We start from the raw sequence: 22,864 nt of genomic DNA, 5'->3' as shown, positions 1-22,864 counted from the left end.
TCGTTGCATTCCGAGAATACATTTAATGGAAAACAAATTTAATTTTAATAAATGTAATGTTCGCAATGACTAACATGTTTTAAATACCAAACTTGAAAAGTTTTGTATTGTCTCATAATATATTTTTCAGGAAAATCTGTTCAGAGTTTCAAGTAAAATATCTTTTCCGGTTGTTCGTTAAAACGTGTGAAGAGCTTCGTGTAAAGTACCACTTCCGGTTTTCGAATTTTAACTAAAAATCTAATCAGCTCTTTATATTATTGCAGAAAGCGGGAAAATGGAAATTTTTGGAAGCTTCTTATAAGAGTTATCGCGATAAAAACAATCGTCGCACAGATACACACAAACCGACATTGTAAAGGTCGTAAAAACATGTTGTGATGACCCTAATTCGTGCTTATTCACGGATTTGAAGACTCGCTACCGAATTTTTAACCGAAAATATTACCTCCCTTACCTATGTATATAAGTTGGTGGGAATTTTTTTTAAAGAAATTTTTTTACACTTTAAATATTCAAACGTTGAACGTAAAATTAAAAACGTTTATTAATAATTTTGTTTCAGTATATATTACTTACAGATTTGAAGTGTTAAAAAAGTGCATAGGAGAATTTTTTAAGTGTAGTTGAAATAAAAGTTTTTGATTAAAGATTAGATTTTATTCATTTTGAATTCGACCATCGTAAATAATGAAAATTCGTTATGAGTAATAATGCGAAAATTATAATTTAATATTTAAAATTTTATTTTTCTAATTCTTTGCCATACGTATATTTTGTATATTGCTTAAAGCAAGGACATTCTCAGTTATATACCATCAAAATGTATAGAAAATCTAAACTTGTGTAATAATTAACTATGAAAGGAAAGTTTCAGTTATATTTATTGCATTTAAATCTCTCGTAGTAACGAACACATTATAATAGCCAGTCATTTATTTAGTTGATATTAGATTAAATTAATTCTCTTATCTATTAAACATAATTATAATGAATCATCCTAAGATCCGTGTCTGAAAAGCTACAAATATTTTGAATACATATGTAAAAGCTTTTCTAAAATTTTTTCTTGGTCGCGTTTAGAGAGGTTTCAGTATAGTTTTAATAAAGTACATACATTAAATTTAGTTACGCATTTGTTGCATTTTTAGTTTCCTTTCAGAGCGTCCACCAGCGGCCGAGCGGTAAAGTCGCTGAACCCTGGTAGTTCGGTCTGAGGTTCGAATCCCGCAAACGGGCTGGCTGCATGGGCGTTTTCGTGGTTTTCCCCATGTGTAACGTGTATACGAGCCAGTTCTCCTTAGAAAATCCTCCACGAAGGCATCTATCTCCTTAGGCAGACAGCCCTAGTGTGCTTTGCATTAATTAAATAAACCAAACCAAACCTTTTAGAGCATTGGAAATGTAGTTCCGTTTCTAATACCCGGTTTTCATATTCAAGTGAAAGCAGTAAGACCCACCTCACCTAAACCGTTTTAATTCATGAAAGCCAGTGTTTGCTCAAAAATTGGCGTTTAGAGAAGGGCTTAAAACGAGAAAAAAAGGAATCAGTAGGGCATCGTAGCGGACGAATTTAAGCAGAGGAGAATCGGACAAGCATAAATCGGCACTAAAGACCTGTTGAGAACACCTCTGCTTTAACAGATATTTTAGTTACATGGCAATGAGAATTTAATTATTTATAAAAGTGGCCTATGTAAAGGTAAGTGCATCTAACGTCTGGGATTAAACTGAGAAAACTGTTTTAGTAATCGATGAAAACATGTATGTGAGAACGCTTCAAATATTGCCTCTTAAGCCATGACGGCGCAAAAGTGAAAAAATGTCAACGTCATAATTACAGACGTGTGAAAATTACTAGAGTAAATGTAACTTTTATCACATTTTTATTTGTAACGTATTACATAATATTTCTATATTCAAATCAATTTATCGTATGTATGATTTTGTTCATTGTATAAATCCTGATAGATTTTTAAATATGCAGTTTTGTTTTGTTCTTTCGTAATTGTGAAGAATTTGAATAAGAAATCAATTGAAACGCCGTTGATTTTTTTTTTTTTTTTTTTTTTTTAGTTGCATGTTCTGAAAAAAGTCTTTGTGGACTGTAAATTTTATGTGGAATTCCTATCAGAGTTATTGTGTAGTCAAGGAAGAATAATTTATATACTTGGAGATAAATTCTTTCTCGAGGTTACCCTTATAAACGAAGGAAGTGGCTCCGTTTTGGAAAATAAATTAAAATTTGAGGCATCGTGATAGTCTTAAGGATTTCTGAAATGCTACAATTTCTGTTATCTTATATCCGTTTCGTCAGTTTTGCCTGCCCTGTCACATTTTCATATACGGCAATCATGATACGCTGTTATTGTTAACTGTCTATTTGATATGATTCATAGATTTCTGAGAGATAATTAACCATGTTTTATTTTTTTTATTCATAATGAAAACAAAATAGCTTTAATATTGTATACTAAAAATTAATCACTAAATAAGTGAAATTCGAAAAGCTGAAGTGTTGATGCTAAAAATCGTTTCAGATCAGACTTTAAAACTGGGGGAAAAAAAAAAAAAAAAAAAAAAAAAATTATATTGGAAAAGAATATGATTAGGGGTCTTGTGGAATTTGTTTGCGGATGGAAAGCTATTAAATACATATTTATTACTTTTGCACCGACTAATAAAATTCATTACGTTAGAAAATCAGTCATCTGTGTCTGATGCATTCTACTTGATATTTTGTTGCACTATGTTCAAAACTGGAGAAACTAAAGGGAGGTAGAAAGGTGTACTGCTCCCTCCCCCCCCCAAACTGCTAAAGAAAGTGTTACACATCATTAGGGTAACATAATTTTGATCTCCTCGAAATTACGTTATGCGAAAAATTCCATGTCTAAATTTGTAATTTTGGTCTTCCTAACTAATGTAGGTTGTTAAAATACTTACATGTTTTAATTTTACTCGCAGCAGCTGTATTTATATCTTCTCCAAGATTGTATTCTATGCTGCAGGATGCTTTTCATGCGTAATCTGATAATGTGAATTAGTGGTCGTACTGCTTTCTAATAGTGATTGCTTGTTACACAAATCTTTCTTTGCTTTTTTTTTTTTTTATTTGCTAAGTATTATCTGACAAGAAGCTGAGTAATATATCATGTAGGAAGAAAGATATTTTAACTTTCTCAGAATTGAAGCCCTTGGACTCAAGAATATGAACCGTAGTGTCGAAACAAACAGCGAAGTTAAAGTTTTAAACTGCGGAGCATTTTTCGAGGAATAGCTTATTTATTGTCTGCCCTTTCTCTTTCTTTCTAAGGAGACAGTTGTGTATACAGAGTGGAGTTATTCCATCCGGAGTAAATCATCTCAGTTCCGTGAAAACGTTTGCTTGCCATGGTGTGTGTGTTCATGTTCATCAAGAAGAAAGGAACTCAGAAAGTTGCAAAGCACGAAAACTTCTATTAAAGAGACATGCTTGAGAGTGGAACAGGAGGGAAAAAAGAGGCATAATATTATTTGTTGTATATACCGGAAATACAGCTTCAAAACGTTTTTTCATCAAATCTTTATGACAATCTTCATTCTGGGTTGGGGGGAGATGTAATATCATTACACTGAAGTAGCCGTTATCGTGGAGATCTTTCAAGAAATTTTAAAGTAGCTTAATGAGAAGTTGTTTAAATATTATTTCCTTAAATTTGGAAACAAGCAGCATTTGTGAGAAATGTCTCTATATAAATTATAAAAAGCGGAATAGTGGAGTTTTTCAGAACTTAAACAAATATGTAATATTTTTAACATTTTATCAAATACTGTTACGAAACTGTGATAGTGAATGCGTGTTTTTCCTTTTAGTCTGTGAACACGATTTCAGCTTTTTTTGTATGGATCATATAGATACCTGGTTTATATAGATACCTGACAAAATTTGTATTATTTAGTTTTAAATTAAAATGAAACATAAGTACATTAAAGCGCCATTTATATGCTTTTCGTTTATACGTCTTTACATTTATACATCGTTTCATCTTGGTCCCGATTAAGCCCTAGTTATTTTTAGTAACATCTTTCTTTTGTACGTCTAATAAGTTCGTTATACGTCGCTTTTGCTTGACTTGCTGCACTGGTATTGCATTTCGCAGTCCCATCTTTCATGTATTTTCCTCAGAAATGGGGATTGGAGAAGGCGTGAAGGATAGGCATGAGACATAATCTAGTACAGAAGTCGAGAACCAATTCATGAATAGAGAGAATACCTGAAAGACAAAATGCATCAGTTTTTTTCTTTTTAACAGGACGCTGTGTTAAGGAAACTGGATGGTGCAGAATTAATTGATGCAAACTATCAAGAAGGCGAAATACACTCTCATTAAAAGATAAAAATTCAAATCTTAAAATTGATGAGAATACTGTTTGATGAAAGCTGAGTTAGCAAAGAAACTGGATATTCCTGTGACAACACTATGAACGGTTGCTTATGATAGGGTGGGGGGGAAGTGAAGAACGAGCAGAAATTTGTGGACAATCCGCTTCAAAGAAATTACGTGTTCAAGATGAGAAAGTTCTTGACGTCGAAGCCATTTTGCAAAAATATTTCGTTCAGTATCGTGCATTCATCCCAGTGAACGGCCCCCATGTTAATCGAAAAGTCAAAAGAAACAACACTTCGGTTGAAGGTGAAGGAAGCTTGCTTTCCAACTGGATGACCAGTCGTAGCTAGGGTTTTCAGCGCCCAGGGACAACTGAAGATTTCGTGTCCCCTACTGCTTGCCAAGGATGGAAAACATAATTCTAAAATGTCGTAACATCAGTTTGCGCCCCTTGGATTCTGCGCCCGGGGACAGATCCCCCCTTGCCCCTTTCTAGCTACGCCCCTGTGGATGACTGCATAAACTACGACGTGGAATCTCATGTCATACAATTAATGGAGAAACGATAAGCATTTCTGCTGACTCGGTTGAAGAGTGGGTTAAGAATTGATTCACGAAAATAAATGGATATGAATTAAAAATAATGTTTAATGTTGATGAACTGTTCTGTTCTTTATGTCTGCAAGAGCCTTAGCTTTCAAAGGTGACCAGTTTCGTGGAGCTGAGCAGAGTAAAGAATGCCTCACTGCTTTACTTTGCGCAGAGGCTGATGGTACGGACAAAAATGACTCCCTTAGTTATAGGAAAGTCACAAAAACCAAGGTCCTTCAAACATGTTTAAAATATAGAATTAAAGCAAATAAGGAATATGGAGAAATAAGAAATATAAAGCAATATAAGCCATTAGAATATAAAGTAAATAAGAACGCATGGATGAATACGGACATTTTTACAGAACGGTTCAAGAAAATATACAAAACTGTGAGGAGACAAAACCGCAAATTTTTACTTTCTATAGATCAGTGTGTAAGGTATTTCTCCCGCCTTCCTAGCGTGCCTTCGTGGAGTAGTGGTCAGCACACTGAGCCGGTATTTCAGAGGTCCGTGGTTCGATTCCCGGCGAAGGCGTTGCTAATTTTTCATCTTGCTTGCTTCAAAAAAAAAAAAAAAAAAAAAAAAAAAATCTTGATGTCCCGAATTAAAAGGGTGTTGGATGTGGATTCTCCAAACCCAGGGTTTGGCGATTGGGTCCCCTAAAACCACGGTCACCCTTTAAAAAGGGGAGTATATAAGGTATTTCTCCCACTTTCCTAGCGTACCTTCGTGGTGTAGTGGTTCTGCACGCTGGGCCGGTATTCCAGAGGTCCGTGGTTCAAGTCCCTTCGAAGGCGTTTGCTAATTTTTCATCTTGCCTGTTTCCTAAAAACATCTAATGTCTCTACAGGTGTAACACCCATCTTCAAATGACAGATTTCTTGCAAAATGTGAAAGTTGCACTAGTGTAATTAATTTAAGGGTTTTTAATGAAGTGCATTAAGAATTTTAAAATGTTCTACAGAGAATGGTTAATTCAAATAGCTCTTCAAAATATAACTACAGGAAATACACAGAGAAATTAAAATATTCTTGAGGCTAGGAATATAATTTCATTTGCCTGGATTCAAGTAAAATCACAAATAATTAAAGATTGCTTCATTAAAGCAGTATTTTCTAACCCAGAGTCAAGTGGAAGTGTTGATAATGACGCTATGATTGTGGGTGAAGACAACTGGAAACTTCTGGGATAAAACACTACAGTTGAGGAATACGTAAACTATGATGCCAATGTAATGACGTCAGACTTTATACAGTTTGTCAGACTTTTGTACGAACTGATTGAAAACATTTTACCTGATGAACATTTAAGATGAGAAGAAAAGTGAAGAAATAATCCCACCTTCTTTTCAAAATGCTGTCTTCTGCACCGACACCCTCAGAAAATTCTTTGCATGTACCCTTGAGAAAGCGAAAAACTTTTCAAGAATTGAGTTCGTTTGATAGCGCTTTGCTTAAGATTCAGAAGCAAAAGAACGTCAGACGATAATTTAAGACTTTTTCTGTAAAGAAAATTAAAAATTTGCTTTAAAATTTTCTTGGAAAAAAATTTTTACTTCCAGAAATCTTCGTGCTTAAAATTTGTATTAATATTAATATATAAATTTGTTTTAATATTTTAAAATATTAATTATTAAAAAAGTTTAAATTGTTTACTTACTTTAAGTATTACTATTAATTAAATATTTATTTAAAATATTAATTTAAAATTTGATTTATTTTTTGATTAATTTTAAATTTGATAAATTTATTTAAACATAGTTAATATTTAAAAAAAATTGAAAGTACGATAATAAAATTTTATAATATCAGTAGTAAGTTAGTAGTATCAAAACTATGCAGATAATATATATGTATTTCCCAACGTAAATTAAAATTTCGTTTATACATTTTCTCATTTATACGTCGTTTCTGAATGGTGCCTTGAAAGCCGTATAGACGGTGCTCCACTGTATCAAATATTTTAATTTTTCAGTGATCTGAAAAATGTAGGCTTGACGGCGTTACGTAATTTGAAATAAACTAACATATTCTTTTACGACTCTTATATCAATTTAAATTTTTTTGTTGTAAACATTTACATCTACCATCGTGTTTTACTTTTGCTCTACAGTATTATGAATTTAAACCAGAAGTTGTTCAGTTGTCTGTCGTGACTGAGACATTATTTCTATTAACAGATGTTACTTGTACTCAGAGCGGAACCGACTGATTCTTCTCATCCTTGTGTTAATATTAAGCTGTATGTGATGTGCTTTAGGTATCATTATTTATCAGAAATTTACTCCGTAGTCGGCTGTACTGAACTGTGATACTCGTATTTCAGTCGAAGCGATTTTCTTCAAGTGATGCACATACGGATCTTTCAAGCTAAGTTATGATTGTCATAGCTGTTAGATGAAACCTTTTTTTTATTATTATCTGTAGTCTCATAAATGTGCGAATTTCGAAGTAATTTTTGATTCATAGAACTAGGAATTTCTATCCTAATTTAATGATTTGTTTTTATTACATTTGAGTAATTGTGTTCATGTATACGTGCGTAATATCATATGTATCTAGATTAGGTTAACTGATCAAGGTAAAGCAACTCGAGGGCTATCTGCCTATTGGGAGATGCCTTCGTGAAGGACTTTTTAAGGGAATCTGGTTCGTTGCACACGGGAAAGACTATGAAAACCAAACATGCAGTCAGCCCGTTCGCCGAGATTTGAACCCAGGTACAGTATGTAGCTATGCCTTCAAACTAAGGACACTTATTTCTATCCATTTGTCTGCCATTCACCTCTTATTTAGTTCACTCTGATAAAAAAGAATATACATTTTCTTCTACAAACATACGAGTGACTGAAACCAAATGTGTTGATGGCTAAGCAGATTCATATCCTTTATTTGGAAATATTGTGAGTTCAAGAAGACCTTCTCAGCTGCACGAGTGTGCTGCCCCTCCTCCCACTCACTGATTTTTGTAAACTTATTTGCAGTCAAAGCATTCACGGTGAACTGTAGAATGCTACGATTTATGATTATCTAAATAATGTAATGCACAAATATTATATTTCTGATCTATGAAGATAAATTCCTTCAGCATACAATTATATAATTCTGCTGTCGCTGCTATAAGACAGTTTTGCAGAATACTGATCAAAACATGTAGACGCATTTAAAATTTGCTTAATAGCTAATAAATAGTGAATGATAACTTTATGTGGGAATTATTGTATAAGTATCTTGAACAGTATATTGTAAAAATGCTGTATATAAATATATTATTACAAATAAATTACATTTATTTAATCTGCTTTCTTCTTATAAACGTTATGTAGGATTTTTTAAGGGAAGTTAATTCACATTTCTAATCAAACATTGGGAAAACCAAGAAAATCTTGTGCAGCCAGCCCATTCTTTAGGGTTTGAACTCCATTCGAATTATCAATGTTCAGCGTTCTTATCTGCCCGGGCCGTTGGTGGACGCTACTAATCGCAAATAACTTAACGTACTTAAATTTGTCAAGAGTGTAAAAGATATATCAGTCTTGCGAACTTAAAACGAAATATTGCTAATTTCCAAAAGTATTCAAAATTTATTAATATTTCAGACATTAAAAAAGTGAAGAATTATTAAGAGATAATTCCAAGAAGAGGAACGAAAGTAGATTTAGAAGGCTGGGCTAGATTTTTACGATAAACTACAGTTTTTTTTTCAGGAAATGAGATTTATTCAGGAGAAAAATGTAATATTTCATTAAGCTATACCTCCATGCAAGTTTAAAGAAATATATATTACAACTGGGAAAAAAAAAAAAAAAAAAAGGTAAATGCGAAGATGATAACAAGAAGACGATTTATTTAGCGTAAGTTATGTTTTCATATTTATGCTTCTTTCACAACTGTTGAGAATAACAGAGTATCAAAATTTGTTAAAAGCTTTACTTTAGTATAGAATAAGTTTGTTAGATAGGTTTATTGAAAAGGTTTGAACTTAAAAAAAGAAAGGAAAATACTGTGTTTTCAAACGGCAACCCTTATTTGATAAATAATAAAAATTCTTTGGTGTTAATATATTTATCTCAGGAGATTATTAAATATGTTGTATCAAAAGAATGACGAAAAAATATAAAAATTATTTGCTAAATTTGATATATTATGAGATATTTGATATAATTTTAATCATGAAAATAATTGTTGGTTGAGAACTACTACTGAACTTTATTTTAGTAGACAGCTAATATAAAGTTTTCCAGATTTGTAAATAATGCAATAAGCTATTAATTATTTGCTAATTCTAAAGGTTACTAAATACTGTTTCAGATTCTTCAGTTGTACCCTTAATGTGATTAAAACCAAACGCGCTAAAGGTGTAAAATAGTGTGTTTGTTATATACGGCATTAAAAGCTTGATTGTAGTAAAACACTTTTTTATGTGAATGTAATTTATAACTTGACACATTCCTTATTTTTTTGGGGGGGGCGCGAATAAATTTATGCTTTTTCGAGGCATATTTTGATTTTCCATTACAGCAAAATAAGAGCCTATTTTCTCATATTGGAATTTTCAGCAATCATATAAAATTTCATCATTTACTTTCCAGTATGAATATTTCTAAATAACTTAAGATTCGTAATCAGAGAAAAACGTAAACTAAAAATATTGTTCATTAAATAATGTATTTCAAGGTCTTTATAAAAAAAATTATAAGTAGAAATCCGGTCTTCGGTTAATGGAGTAACTGGAATCAGTGAGAATCTTAAATGGAAATTTTACAAGTTGTTGACTCTAGAGTCCGTCATTTACATGAATTAAACATTTGGAAAATGTGTTATATTATCTATCAGAATGTAAGCTGTCAGTGATACGACAGCGAAGTGAATATAAAAGGAAGGGGAAAAAAATTAAAATTTTTCATTGAAATGTAAAATTTAGGGCATTTTAACTCTGTGTGCTTTTCTTGCTCTAAATTTAACAATAAATGTTACATCAAAAGTCAAAGAAGACCCTATTATTCTTTTCATCACCAAGACTTGGAGTACGCCTTTGAAATCTCTATCCAGTTTAATACGGAAGTAGTCATTGTACGCTGCATGAGGAAGTCAAATTAAAGCATTTCGATCCTTACGATATCATTTAGGAGAAATTTATGACGCACTGCCTTGAATTATGACAGTTCTACTTTAAAAGCGCGAAGAAAAAAATTACATTGAATATTTCAAATTTATATTTTATAAGAAAATTTTACGCTGTGTTTTTGCTATGATAACGATCGTCAACAAACAGTTCGAAGATAAAGTTTAAGTGTTATGCTTGTTTTCCTGTTTTATATTGTATTAAAAAGGTTAAAAAAAAATAGAGAACAGATATTCATTCCAAAGAACGTGCTTGAAATGGAGGGGGCGAGGATAGTGATAAGAAAAGTAATACATTGAGAATCAAAATTCAAATTTACAATTGAAATTTGACGAAGGTATAGCAAGCACACTGTCAGTTTAGATATAATGATGAATCGCCACAAAACTTGTCAGTAAATTTAGAATCAGCATGTTGTATATCTTATGGATACTGTGTGTGCTTAACTCAAGGTTTTGACCTCGTCTCAAAAACAAAAAGAAATAATTCATAGTAAGGTTGTGTTCTTGCCAGAAATAAAAAGTTTGTTAGGATTTCGGAAATATTTTGTAAGATCTTAATAATTATAAAGATATAAATTTGTGTTGGTTCTGAAGGTTACTGAATACTATTTCAGTTTTGCCGGCTGCGCGTTTGATGTGAGTAAAACGCAACTCGCGAAAAATGTAACACATGTGCATTATTTAACCTTTTATGGTATTGAAGGTCTGCGACAGAAAGAGTTATTTACAGCTAGGGTAAATTAAAAACTCAAAATCCTAGTTAACTTTATAAGGTATTTCTCCCGCCTTCTTAGGATGCCTTGGTAGTATAGTGGTTTGCACGCTGGGCGCGTATTCCAGAACTCCGTGGTTCGGTTCCCGGCAAGAGCGTTGCTCATTTTTCATCTTTCCTGCTTCCAAAAGATACTTAATGTCTCACAGTGGCGACCGAGCTAAAAAGGGTGGGGGATGATGATTCTCCACACCCAGGATTTGGCAATTGGGTCCCCTAAAAACCCCAGTCACCCTTTAAAAGGGGGAGTATATAAGATATTTCTCTCGCCTTCTTAGCATTCCTTCGTAGTGTAGTGGTCTGCACGCTGGGCGCGTATTCCAGAGGTCCGTGGTTCGATTCCCGGTGAGGGCATTGCTCATTTTTCGTCTTTCCTGCTTCCAAAAAAATACCTAATGTCTCTACAACTTAAATATCCCAAAGAAGCTTGTAAATATTTGCACGGCTAGCAAGTGATGATTACACACACAACAAATCAGATGTTTTAAAAAAGGCCCTAAAAATGTAAACAGATTTGTTTCCAAAATGTAATGTTACTGTTTGATTAAATTTATTTGATTTACTGTACTCTAAAATTTCATGTAATTTTGATTTACTGTACTCTAAAATTTCATGTAAACATGCAAAGAATGTAAAATGTAATAATTTTTTAAAGGTGCCATTTTTTTAATTCGCATGACCCGACTTTTAAAACACTCTTTTCAGCCCTGTTTGTGTGGATCAATTTATTTTCTTGAAACTCATTTGATCTAGCACCATCACCCATCACCAAGATCGCTCACGATCGTGATTAAATAGCTATTTTTAATGAAATGATACCACTGATGGTAACAAAAGAAATAAATTATTTGTTGTGTGAATTGTTTCCTGTGGAAAGAACAAAATTGGAAAGTGATATGGGCCCACCAGCGGTCGTCGAATACTGGTAGCTCGTTCCGAGGTTTGAATCCCGGCGAACGGACTGGCTGCTGTGTCGATTTTGTGGTTTTTCTCATGTGTAACGTGTATACTAGACAGTTTCTCTTAGAAAGTTCTCCACGAAGGCACAGTTTACCTTAGGTAGTTAGTCCTCGAGTGTTTTGCAACAATCAAATAAACCAAACTAATGAAAAGTGATAAAATCGTAGATTGGCAGCATCCAGTTTTAATTTTACATTTTATTGATTTCATTTTTAGTGAAAGGTCTCAATAAAACTGTTACATTTGATTTATCTATTCATAAATCTTTAATTTTCCGTCTGTTTTATTGATTTCATTTTTTAACCTGTCTTTTCACTGTGTACTGGTTTTTTATACATATGTTTTCAGTAACACTATAGTTCTTTTAATAAAATTACAAAGTAGGCCAGTTAATAACGATATTGAAAAAACATATAAAAACATGTAATCTGCCGGGCAAATAAGTAATGAGCAGCCATGATGTTGGGCAGTCTAACCATACTCGCCCTCTGTAATGTGCTTGACCAACTCCAAAGCTGCAGTCAGCTGTTTGAATCCAAATGAGCAGGAAGGTCCCATATGTAGACAAGAATGAAAAATGCGAAATAACTCTAGATATCGATTAAAAACTATTCTACTACAATATGAAATGAAAATATCTCCAACAATAACGTAAAAATTATGAATGCCAAACCGACTCAGCGTTTATAAAAGTTAGATACTTCACCAACAAAATATCAATAAGCATAAAGAACGGTAAAAAAATGTCAAAGATTATAATAAATTTTTTTTAAAAATGTGGTCTGAAAGTTTCAGATTGCAATATAATGCTTAAAAAATGATTTGAAATTAAAAAGAAGAAATTAAAAGCGTAAAAAATTAACAATTGTTTCGTTTCATAAATCAAATAATATCTTGTGTTGCCAATCATAAAGTTAAATCTTTACTTTTGAATGACATGAAGACTCACCTCAAGAAGACCCACTAACCACCTAATGCTAAAACTGCTGAACACTTGTAGAATCTCAATCCGGGATTAAATGCCTGTGACACGGGCTGCGTTTTCCCCACGTGCGTGAATGCGTGTGAGTTTCACGTAGAAAGTCCTTAATGAAGGCATCCCTGGCTATAGGAAGATAAACCTCGCGTGCTTTGACATAATTTAAACAATCCCATAATCCATTGTTTCAGTTTTAAATTCGTATTTATTTTTACTTTTTTAGTGTAAATTGTATAAAAAGAAAATAAAAGAGCTATTAAAAACGGATTTGGCTTTAATACACATGCTATCCAGATTTTTGCCAGAGCTTTAATTGTGTATGAAACATTTTCAGAAACATTTACGTTATATGATATGTATGCACACATGCACACGCACATAATTCTTTTAAATTTTGAACGAGCTCTATACACACCACTAACTAAGCGTTGAAGTCGCTGAACACTAGTAATTCGGTTTGGGGTTCGAATTTCGGTGAACTACATGGCAGTGGCGTAGCGAGCATAACTGGCGCCCGGGCAAAATATTTTTTGGCGCCCCCCAAAATAATACACAGTAATATAATGTATAAAATATATTTATAATAAGAAAGTAATGCAAATAATAGTAAAATGCTGAATGTACCATAAAATACTCTAAAATACATTAAGAATAGTCATTACCTAACTACACTAGCATTGGATTCGGAAATATATCTGTGTCAGTGAGAAAAATCAGATATACTTATGATCTATAATTAGTTAAAAAGGTATTATTTATTTTACATATTTATATAGTAGTTTAAAAAAAAGGTATAATTTTTAACCAATTAAAAGTTTAATATTAGATTATAGATAAGTAGGTATATTTATTAATAATAATATTATAATACATTAATACAATTAATTACTATGTATACATTTTTCTTGCCTTGGTTGAAGCAAATTTATCAATGACTTCATGATTCGATCATTTCAAATTTTTTCATATTCCACATTTGAAACAATTGACCACGCGTTGAATGCTTTGTAGTAGTGAATTATGCGATGTCTCAGCAAGATGACTTAGTTAAATCGGCAGCCAGGAAAGCCATCAGTCGTTTACAGGAAAGTCAAACGCAATCCGTTGTAGCGAAAGTGTTAGGAGTTTCCCAAAATGTCATTTCCGGACTATAGAATCGTTTTTTTGGAAACTGGATATGTTTGAGAAATTCGGGACAAGGTCGTGTTATCGTTTTAAAATAAAAAGCGGAAGCTATATATGCATTTCGTTTAAAAAAAATTAAAATATCTCTCTATTTTAGAAAAATAAAGTGGTCAGAAAGAACGTTTTGTATGGGGAGATATTTGGTTGATGTACTGCTAACATTTTATTACACATTTTTTTCAGACAAATCAAGAAAGTAAATAATTAATTATATTACAATAATTATCAATTTTAAATATATTTTCCAGAAATCGAACAAAATAAAAACTGAAAATTTCAGGATAATCTTGTTTGGAGACCATTTGGCGTCCCTCTGCAAGCGGCGCCCGGGGCATCATACACCCCTTGCCCCCCTTTCCCCCTCCGTACGCCATGGAGGTAAGAAAGTTACTTCTTACCTCCATGGTACGCCATTGATACATGGCCGTTTTCGTGGTTTTTCCCATGTGTAACATGTATACGAGCCAGTTTCCCTTAGAAAGCCCTCCGAAGGCATTCCTTCCCTTAGGCAGATAGCCCTCGAGTGCTTTGCTATAATCAGATAAACTAAACGAGCTCCGACAGAGCGGAAAAAGTTTTATTTTTCCGAAAAGTACTGTCATTATCTTTCTCTTCTTCAAACTGAAATTTCAGTTATTCTGCGCTTTTAAAAAATATTGAAATTATATGAATGAAAGTAGTTATTCTAACTATTCAATGTGATGATTTAAAGAAAAAATCGTTTTTAATATGGTTACGTACCATTGTTTACAGCCATGTTCAAATGAAATGATGAGACCTTGTTTTAGTATTTTTTCTCCTCTAAGATCCGTATGACTGATAAGTGGTTGGCCATCTTGTATACTTGTTTGGCGAGAATTTTAAAGTGTTCTGCTAGAATCTTGGCGCTATTGAATGACGAAAGTGGCAGATTTCTTTTATGATAACCCTACGCATTCTGCTATCTGAAGACAGTAAATCATCGTTTCCTTGAATAGTGCTGTCGATTTCATTTGTCACGTTTCAAGATGATCACGAACAGTACTGCTTACCAACTAGTCAGATATGTGATTGTGTTGTATCCATAATTTGTAGAAGTTTCGCAATTTATTTATACCCCCTTGTTTATATGTGACTCAGCATTACGCGCTTGACTGCTGAGAGTTCGTTGGCGTGTTATGGTTAACCGTCGTCATGGTGATATGTGGAAGTAAACATGATAGTGAGGAAAGTCGTAAGCTCTTGAGAAGCATGGAAAAAATTAATGAACAGAAGCATGGAAGTAAGTTTTATGCCATGTGAGCAGTATGCTAGTGGTTAAATAATGAAATCGTGATATAAATTGGAGTGTTGTAACAAAAGTTATGGAACAAAATTAATCGAGAATCCTGTAATGTTACGTAACTTATAATATATATTACGTTATAATGATGTTATTTATCTACCACATATTAATTAGTCTATAACAAAATCTGATTTTGAACTTTTCGAAATATTTTACATTTGATCCATAAAGCTTTCTAAATGTATTTCGATAGTTCGCGCCCCACCCTTGTGAGATAGGGATCTTCTCCAAAGTGCATATGTGTTTATATGAGGAAAGCAGCTATTGAAATGAACACTGTGCGTTAAGTGTACTGTAAAGGTACTTTTTATTTGTCAGTATGTATTGAAGTGATCATTATGTTGCTTAATTTTCGTTTTGGTGTAAAGTAAAAGTGACCAACTTTATCAAAGCACCCAAACAGGCTCCATGGTTTCAAATGAATTTTAATAACATTTATCTGGAAAGCATGATTATTTTATGATTGAGTATATTTTTTATCCTATAAAACATATTCATAACCTTTTGAAGTGGGATCAATAAAATTCATATCTAATTTATGAAATCTTGGAATTAACCTTCTAAAACCTGGCTGAAATTCTCATAATATAGCCTTCAATCCGGTGCAATCCAAAACACATTTGCCCCCTCTTTGACATTTTCCTAATGAGAAAAGTCTTTAGTCCCCTCCATGGATGCAGTAAAATTTACATGTTTGTCGGATGCTGTTCCATAGTAGATGGGTTGCTAGATTTGCGATTTTTTCGATGATTATTTTGCTTTCATTTAAATGAAGTTCTAAATAATAGTGCATCCAGTGCACTATTTATTTAGAACAAAATGTATGCTATGTTTATATTTTATTTACTATTTCTGATCAATCTAGGCAATAATTTGGGAATTTTATAACTTTGTTTTCACACTTCATTTATATTCGCATGTTTTCGTATTAGAAAACGAGAACAAAATTTTACAAAATAGAATAAATACGAACTAGCTTCGTAAGTCTGCAGGTTGGAATGTGATTTTTAATAACATATTTTCATTAACAAAATAATGGTAATGACTAATTTAATGAAATAATAATAATAAATTCAATAAAAATATTTATTACTATTAGATGATTAGAATGACATTCAATACAATTAGGTTTTGAGATGAACTTAAAGCTTTATTTAACAATAACAGAGCTTTAAATCTGCTTTTTTCGATAATTTTGTTATAATATAAAAAAGAAAATCAGAGATACATTGGTTGTGTTTCATCATTTAACAAATATTACATTGGACTATCAGGCATAGGAGGTATATTTTTAACAAGAATTTTTATTTGTAAAATTGGCTTTTGTTTATGTTAGCAGAGAAAACAATCTGTGACCTATACATGCAGTCATCAGAAGTATTTTTCAGAACAGTTTAATTGTTTATGAAGATACGTCAGTTTTCTTTCATAGGCAAGAATTTCGTCTAAAACCATCATTATATCCAAACGTTGAAGTCTGTTTCATTTTTATCGAATATTCTATTTGCACATATTTTCTAATTTATTTTAGAAAGAGTAATCTTTCACGTTTTCAAAGAAATAAGGGCATACTGGGTGTTGACACTTACAATGTAGTAAATCTGTTTTTCATATTTCTTCCAGTAATAAAAACGATTACCCTGGAATATTTTCAGAGCAAAATTAAGAAAACTGTTTACACCAAATTTTGCATAAAGTATCTTCTAGTGTATTTTTTATTTAAAGTGTGAAATTTTCTCTTTGAAAAAATAAAAAATCATGAACGGAGCAAAATTAATTCATGAGAAATAACTTTGAAATGCAATAATTCCATCGTAATATGAAATAGTGGAGAAAAGTGCAATACAGTTTATTTATTCACAAATAATCCCCTCATATGCCTAATTTATATACTCTTGATTGAGAAATATCAGTTAGTAAATTAAAGTGGTTATTTCAATACTTTTTCTTTATCAATTTTTTTACGAGCCGTTCAGTAGAGCGGTAAAGGTGGCTGAATACTTGTAGCTTGCTCGGGTTTGAATTCCGGCTAAAGGGTTGGATTCAGGGTTTTTGTGTAACGTCAGTTCAAGCCAGCTTCCCTTAAGAAGTCCTTCGCGAATGCATCCCTCCCTTTGTACAGATAATTGTTGTGTGCTTTGATGTAATTCAGTAAGCGAACAAAATTAATCCAATTAAATTCAGAGTACTACTTGATTACATGTGGAGTTTTCCATCTGGAACGTAAATGTAAGCAATTTCTCTTAGAAAGATTTACACGAAAGCATCCATCCCCTTAAGCAGATAGCGTTCGTGTGCTTTTCTGTAATCCAATCCTAATTCTCATACATTTAATAATAAGTTGACATACACCTTATTGCAGACAAAATAACATTCCTTTTTTAAGGATAAATTTTTTATTAACTTGTCTGAATTCCCCTTATCTCTTGAGGAGTATAAGAATTTCAGCAAATAAAACTGGCCGAAATTTTATGCAAAGTAACTGATGTTTTGGTTCAATTTAGAAGTTACATGAGCTTTAATGATATTTAAATACTTTTTGGCAGATGTTATTCTAAAAGAGGGTCTAAAGATAAATATGTTTTATTTAATTTACAATGAATGAAAATCATTGAAAGCAATCATTGAATGAATGAAAATTCTAAAAACTATTATGCATGCAATTGTCTCTTATTTATCTTCTGATAAATCAGACAAAATTGCCTACATAATAGAAGCACTTTGAAAGAGTTAACAGTTCTTAAGGGTTTTATGCACTCCAAAAAAAGGGTCAAAATAACATCTTATTATTCATAAGTGTAAAAAGGAACTAAACAATAAAAGCGATTTTACCTATTTTCTAGAAGGGAATTAAATCTAAAATATTAATTTAATCTTATTTGCTATGATTAAAAAGCATTAAATCTGGTAAGCTAAAACAATGTGCAAAATCACTGACTTTTTAATCATAACAAAAGTTAGTACTAAAAAAGTTAGCACTAAAATTATGAGACAGTGGTCTAAAGTTTGAGAAAGAGATGGCTCCTATTTGATTTTCAAGTATATTGGCACAAGACGAAACCTGCGGTTTTTGCAAAAATGTAGCCAAACTGATAAGAAGAGGGTTAACAATCCGGCGGCTATTCTGAGCAGTGACAATGGACCACCCAGAGATCTACAGATAGGCGATTCTCTAAAATAGGGAGGGGATGGCTGGTATGACAGTTGTACCACAGCTGGTGGTAAAGAAAGTCATTTTCATGGTACAACTGCTGTACCGCCAGCTTTAGAAAGTTAAATGCAGGAAATTTTACAGCACAAAGTGGACACTGCATTAAAAAGACTACTACGCAAGATGCTTTCATTTCAGTACAAGAAAAGGGTTTTATTTATTTAGCATATGTATGAAAGCAGTTTTAAGTTTAAATACATCAAGGTTGTTTGCAGATCTGTTTTGGCTTACTGTTTTTTAAAAAAATTATAGAATTAGTTAAGGCATAATTATTTGTGAACTTCAAGGTAATTAACTTATATGTAAAATAGAAGCACATTCCTTTAGCCTTCAAATTACTTCAAGCCCGTTACTAAGTAGGAATTTTTTTAAAATTTAAATTAAAAAAAAACAGGGTCCGTGCAGTCCTTAAGAGTCCTTAAATGTCCTTAAGTTTTTTGGAATCGATTTTTTGGTCCTTAAAAGTCCTTAATTTCGGCCAAAATCGGCAGAAGGTCCTTAATTTTAATAATCTGAAATTTCTGTCTGTTTTTACGACTGCCATTTTGAGTGTGAATTAGCATTTTGCAGCAATGTTTTTGGCAATTCACTGACAAATATAGTTATTTTTTGAATGGGTTCATGGGTTATAATTTGTTCCTATTTGTAATATAACTGGTGGGATACTCAAGTTTGTGAGCAAGAAGTGAAACATAAGCATTTCGAAATTATTTCATTTTTTTGTAATGAAGATCTCTCAAACAACTTTCCGCGTTGGGGGATGTGAATTTTTTTATTAAATGGTTCTAAATTTGGCGACTTATCAACATTTTGGTGATTTTAAGATCGGTTTCTATGGAAAATTTTTAATTCCGAAATCTGGGAAATTTTCGGCGACTTTTTTAGAACATTCTAACACTGATAAATTTCATTAAAATAATGGTAATGTATTGGAATTATATTTAAGAAATAACATTAAAATAAAGCATTTTTATTTTTCACTGTCATATTATAAGGTTCCGTTTTGGCAACATATTATACAATGTTTTGAATCTGAAAAATAAGCAAGGTATAATGCTATAAAGCACAATTTACGAAACAGTTTTTAGCAAAAGCAAAATAGCTATGTGATTAATTAGAAACATCTTTTTAATTTTTTCATGGTAAGAGTTTTCCCCCATTTCTCAGAATTCTCAGAATATGCATCAGTTTTCTCTTTCTTTACTTTTCACTAGACACAAGCATGAAAAATATCAAAAATGCCTCTAATCTTATCATATGGGCAGGTATTATAGAAATAAATTTTTTTTATTAATAAAGATATTGAAAACTGACATTTTAAAAAACAGGGCAACACAGGGCTGGCGCTAGGCATTTTGCCACCTGCTGCAGTCTCTGTAGATCCTAAATTCTGCTGCCTGGTGCCTTTCTAAATTCTGCTTCCAATGTCTGCTCTAAATTCTAAACGTTTTGCCATTTCTATATTTTGTAGCTCGGTGTGTCACTAAATTCTAAAAATTATGTCACACCAACTCTGTGACCAGACCTTACCATATGTATTTCATATTTCTTCTGAATGCTCGTATTACTCAAGGAATAAAACAAGCAGCTTTTTCCATACATTCTAAATGCATTTTGTCTTTTAGAATAACAGACATCTTTAATTAAATCCAAAAATTCTAAAGTAAAAAGGAAACTTATTGAAGAAACGAACTAAATATGTTAAGAGAAAGAAAATTATTCTTCAGAGATATGTAGTTAATATTGTATAAATTATCCAGTTGTTAACAATTTAAGCCTTTACTATAATTTCTCATTTCTGTTTCCTCACCAGAATGCAAATCACTGAGACAGTTTTTAAACTGAGATTTTTGGAGTGTAAGACAAGAGTGTGTTTCTGACCTCCTGTTGCTCCTTGTATTAGTTCCTATCAGTTCTGATAATTTCCATTACCGCTGCTGATATTTGAGTTTATTAGTTTATTATGATGATAGGGTTATTGAACGAGATTAAATTGACCACTTGTCTTTGACCACTAGTCCATATTTTTATTTTGAATTTGACTCTTTTTGCTTAATTACATCACCACGAGCTGTAATTGATTTTGTTAGCATCAGAACATGCCTTCATGCCTTAAGTTCTTTTTAAATAAGAAGCTTATTTAAACCTCTGATTTATAGTTACTTTCAGACATAGCCTTAATTTGTTTCACGTTTGTCGGGGGGAGGACTATTTAACTTTTACCAAATAAAGTAAACCCTCATAGGTAGTACATTGTGGAGAGGTTGATAGTTAGTTTATTATGACGATAGGGTATTAAAAATAAAAAAGCTAACTGTTAGTAAAATGTAACTAAAATGTCATTTATCATCTTTCAAATATGTCCAATTATTATAAGTGTAAAATATTTAATGATACTTAATAAATTTCATAATATTTAATTTATTCTCAAATGTATTAATAATTATGTCACTTAAGCTAGCTATGTTTAATAATAATGCATCCTGCTTATGGATTTCTTTTATTTTTAGGATGGTATTAAAAAGTGAAATTCAGGCATAGATATAATATTTTTAATTGAATTTATTCAGTTCCCATTTGCTCTTTAGGTCCTTCATTTTTTTCATTAATGGTCCTTAAAAGTCCTTAAAAGTACTTTATTTCCATGTGCAGAGATGTGTACGAACCCTGAAAAAGTAAAATTTTTAATCTGTAATTGAAATTCTTATGATTTACATAATTAAAGTTTAAACATAGTAGAACATCTTTTGATTGGGTCTTTATCAACCAAGATCTCAGGTAAGTGAGCCAGAGATGTAGCTAGGGTGTTGCAACTCACAGGGCTACAACATGCAGGTTACAAATTAAATACAGCAGGGATTATTAATATAAAGATTTTAATATGGATATTTCACACAAGCGAAAAAATGTTACATTACTTTAACATCTGCATACACACGTATAACTGAGTGAAAATGGAATTTCCCCCGCTTAGTTCACAGTTAAAGAAAAAATAAGAAGAATAAAAAATAGTCCAATCAAAAGCGGCGCTCCTTCTCTCGACTTCACCCAGCCGTTACGTAATTGTCTGTCTGCAGCAGCCATCCTCTACTTTCTCCCCTTCTTTGAGTTGACTTCAGGTTGGCTCAAAGACATACAATATCTGGTCGAAGAGATCTAATCTTTGAGGCACCTTGATCACATGTCCAAATCTTGACACTTTAGCACCTTGCAGGGTGTTACTAGAGTCATTTGAAGAGTCATTAGCATCTGAATGCTCATCACTAGAAATAGAAGAAACAGGATTAGTAAAAGAGTTATCGTGTATGGGGATCAGTGGGGGTATCCGTTAACTGCACTTCCAATGGAAAGACTCTCTGAATGGGACGAAGCAGTGTACCAGCTTGAGTCTTCAATTTTACAGTTCTGACCTTGCCATCTTCCCCAGGAATTAGTTGAATGACCTTAGCTAAAGGCCAATGCATCCGTTTTGTGATGTCATCTTCTATTAGGGCAATTTCACCCAGATGTAGCTCTGACGATGGACCCTTCTTATTTTGAACCAGAAGGCCTAAATCTATGTCTTAACCCTTTGACGTGCGCAATATTATTTTTATAATTTTTTTAACTAAAAACTCTAGAAATTGAATATTATGATCCTAGAGACAAATAATATATGAATTTTAAAAAATCTACTCTTGCCTATTGTTTTGTGGGTGGTAATCGCACTGTGAAATCACCGCGCGTCTAGGACTTTGAAACTTACCTGGGTAGTAGGAAAAAAAAATTTACCTTTCTCCGTGCACTTTTCCGATAAATGACGAAATTTACGAATTTAAAAAAAAATGCATGTAAGAATTGCATAATGTATATTTTTTCACATTATTTTACAAACTGAATCGTCAGAAAAATTAAAAAATAAACATTTATGTAATTTTTCTATAGCAGTGAAAGTATAAGTACCTACATAATAAGGATGTTTGGCTACATGGATTAAAAACTCAGTAAAGTAAGGATAAAAAAAGACTCAGTGTTTTTCTTTTTAATTTCAAAAAACAAATATTTTTTGTGACACTGTTCAAAGCATGTTTTGTCTTTTTGGACATGCATAGACCCACATTGCACGTTTCGCACACGTATCTTCTTCTATGATGTTTCTTCCTTGTGCTACAAAATGTACACTGATTGGATCTAAATTTCACTGGTATATGTCCAGCGTTATTTAATTTGTTTTCATATGGCACATGAAATTTGAGGGTTTTTTATGTTAATGGAGGGGGGGGCTTGGTTTTTGGCTTTGGTACGGATCATTCGTTTCCCATTCATACTTATTTTATTCGTATTTCGTCTCAAAATATTCAGA

The 22,864-nt window shown here is 32.3% G+C and overlaps 1 protein-coding gene across 2 annotated transcripts in view; it reads left to right on the top strand.

Annotated features, from left to right (window-relative positions):
- The window catches only part of vari (MAGUK p55 subfamily member vari), a 158,525-nt gene that overhangs the window by 80,508 nt on the left and 55,153 nt on the right, over positions 1-22,864 (top strand). Inside the window, exon 1 of one of the 2 annotated variants that reach the window (XM_035375898.2) lies at positions 14,895-15,248. The exons of the other annotated variant lie outside the window; for it this stretch is intronic. Within the exon in view, the coding sequence (XP_035231789.1) occupies positions 15,161-15,248 (88 nt within the window). The 5' untranslated portion in view covers positions 14,895-15,160. Of the gene's footprint in view, positions 1-14,894; positions 15,249-22,864 lie in introns of those variants that run through there. 2 annotated transcript variants of the gene reach the window in all.

The sequence above is a fragment of the Stegodyphus dumicola genome, chromosome X1, assembly GCF_044657685.1.
Source record: "Stegodyphus dumicola isolate Sdum_Otavi_A_Nest chromosome X1, ASM4465768v1".
NCBI lineage: Eukaryota > Metazoa > Arthropoda > Arachnida > Araneae > Eresidae > Stegodyphus > Stegodyphus dumicola.
Note: the sequence above shows the minus strand (reverse complement) of the source record. Positions and strands in the feature narration are given on the sequence as shown.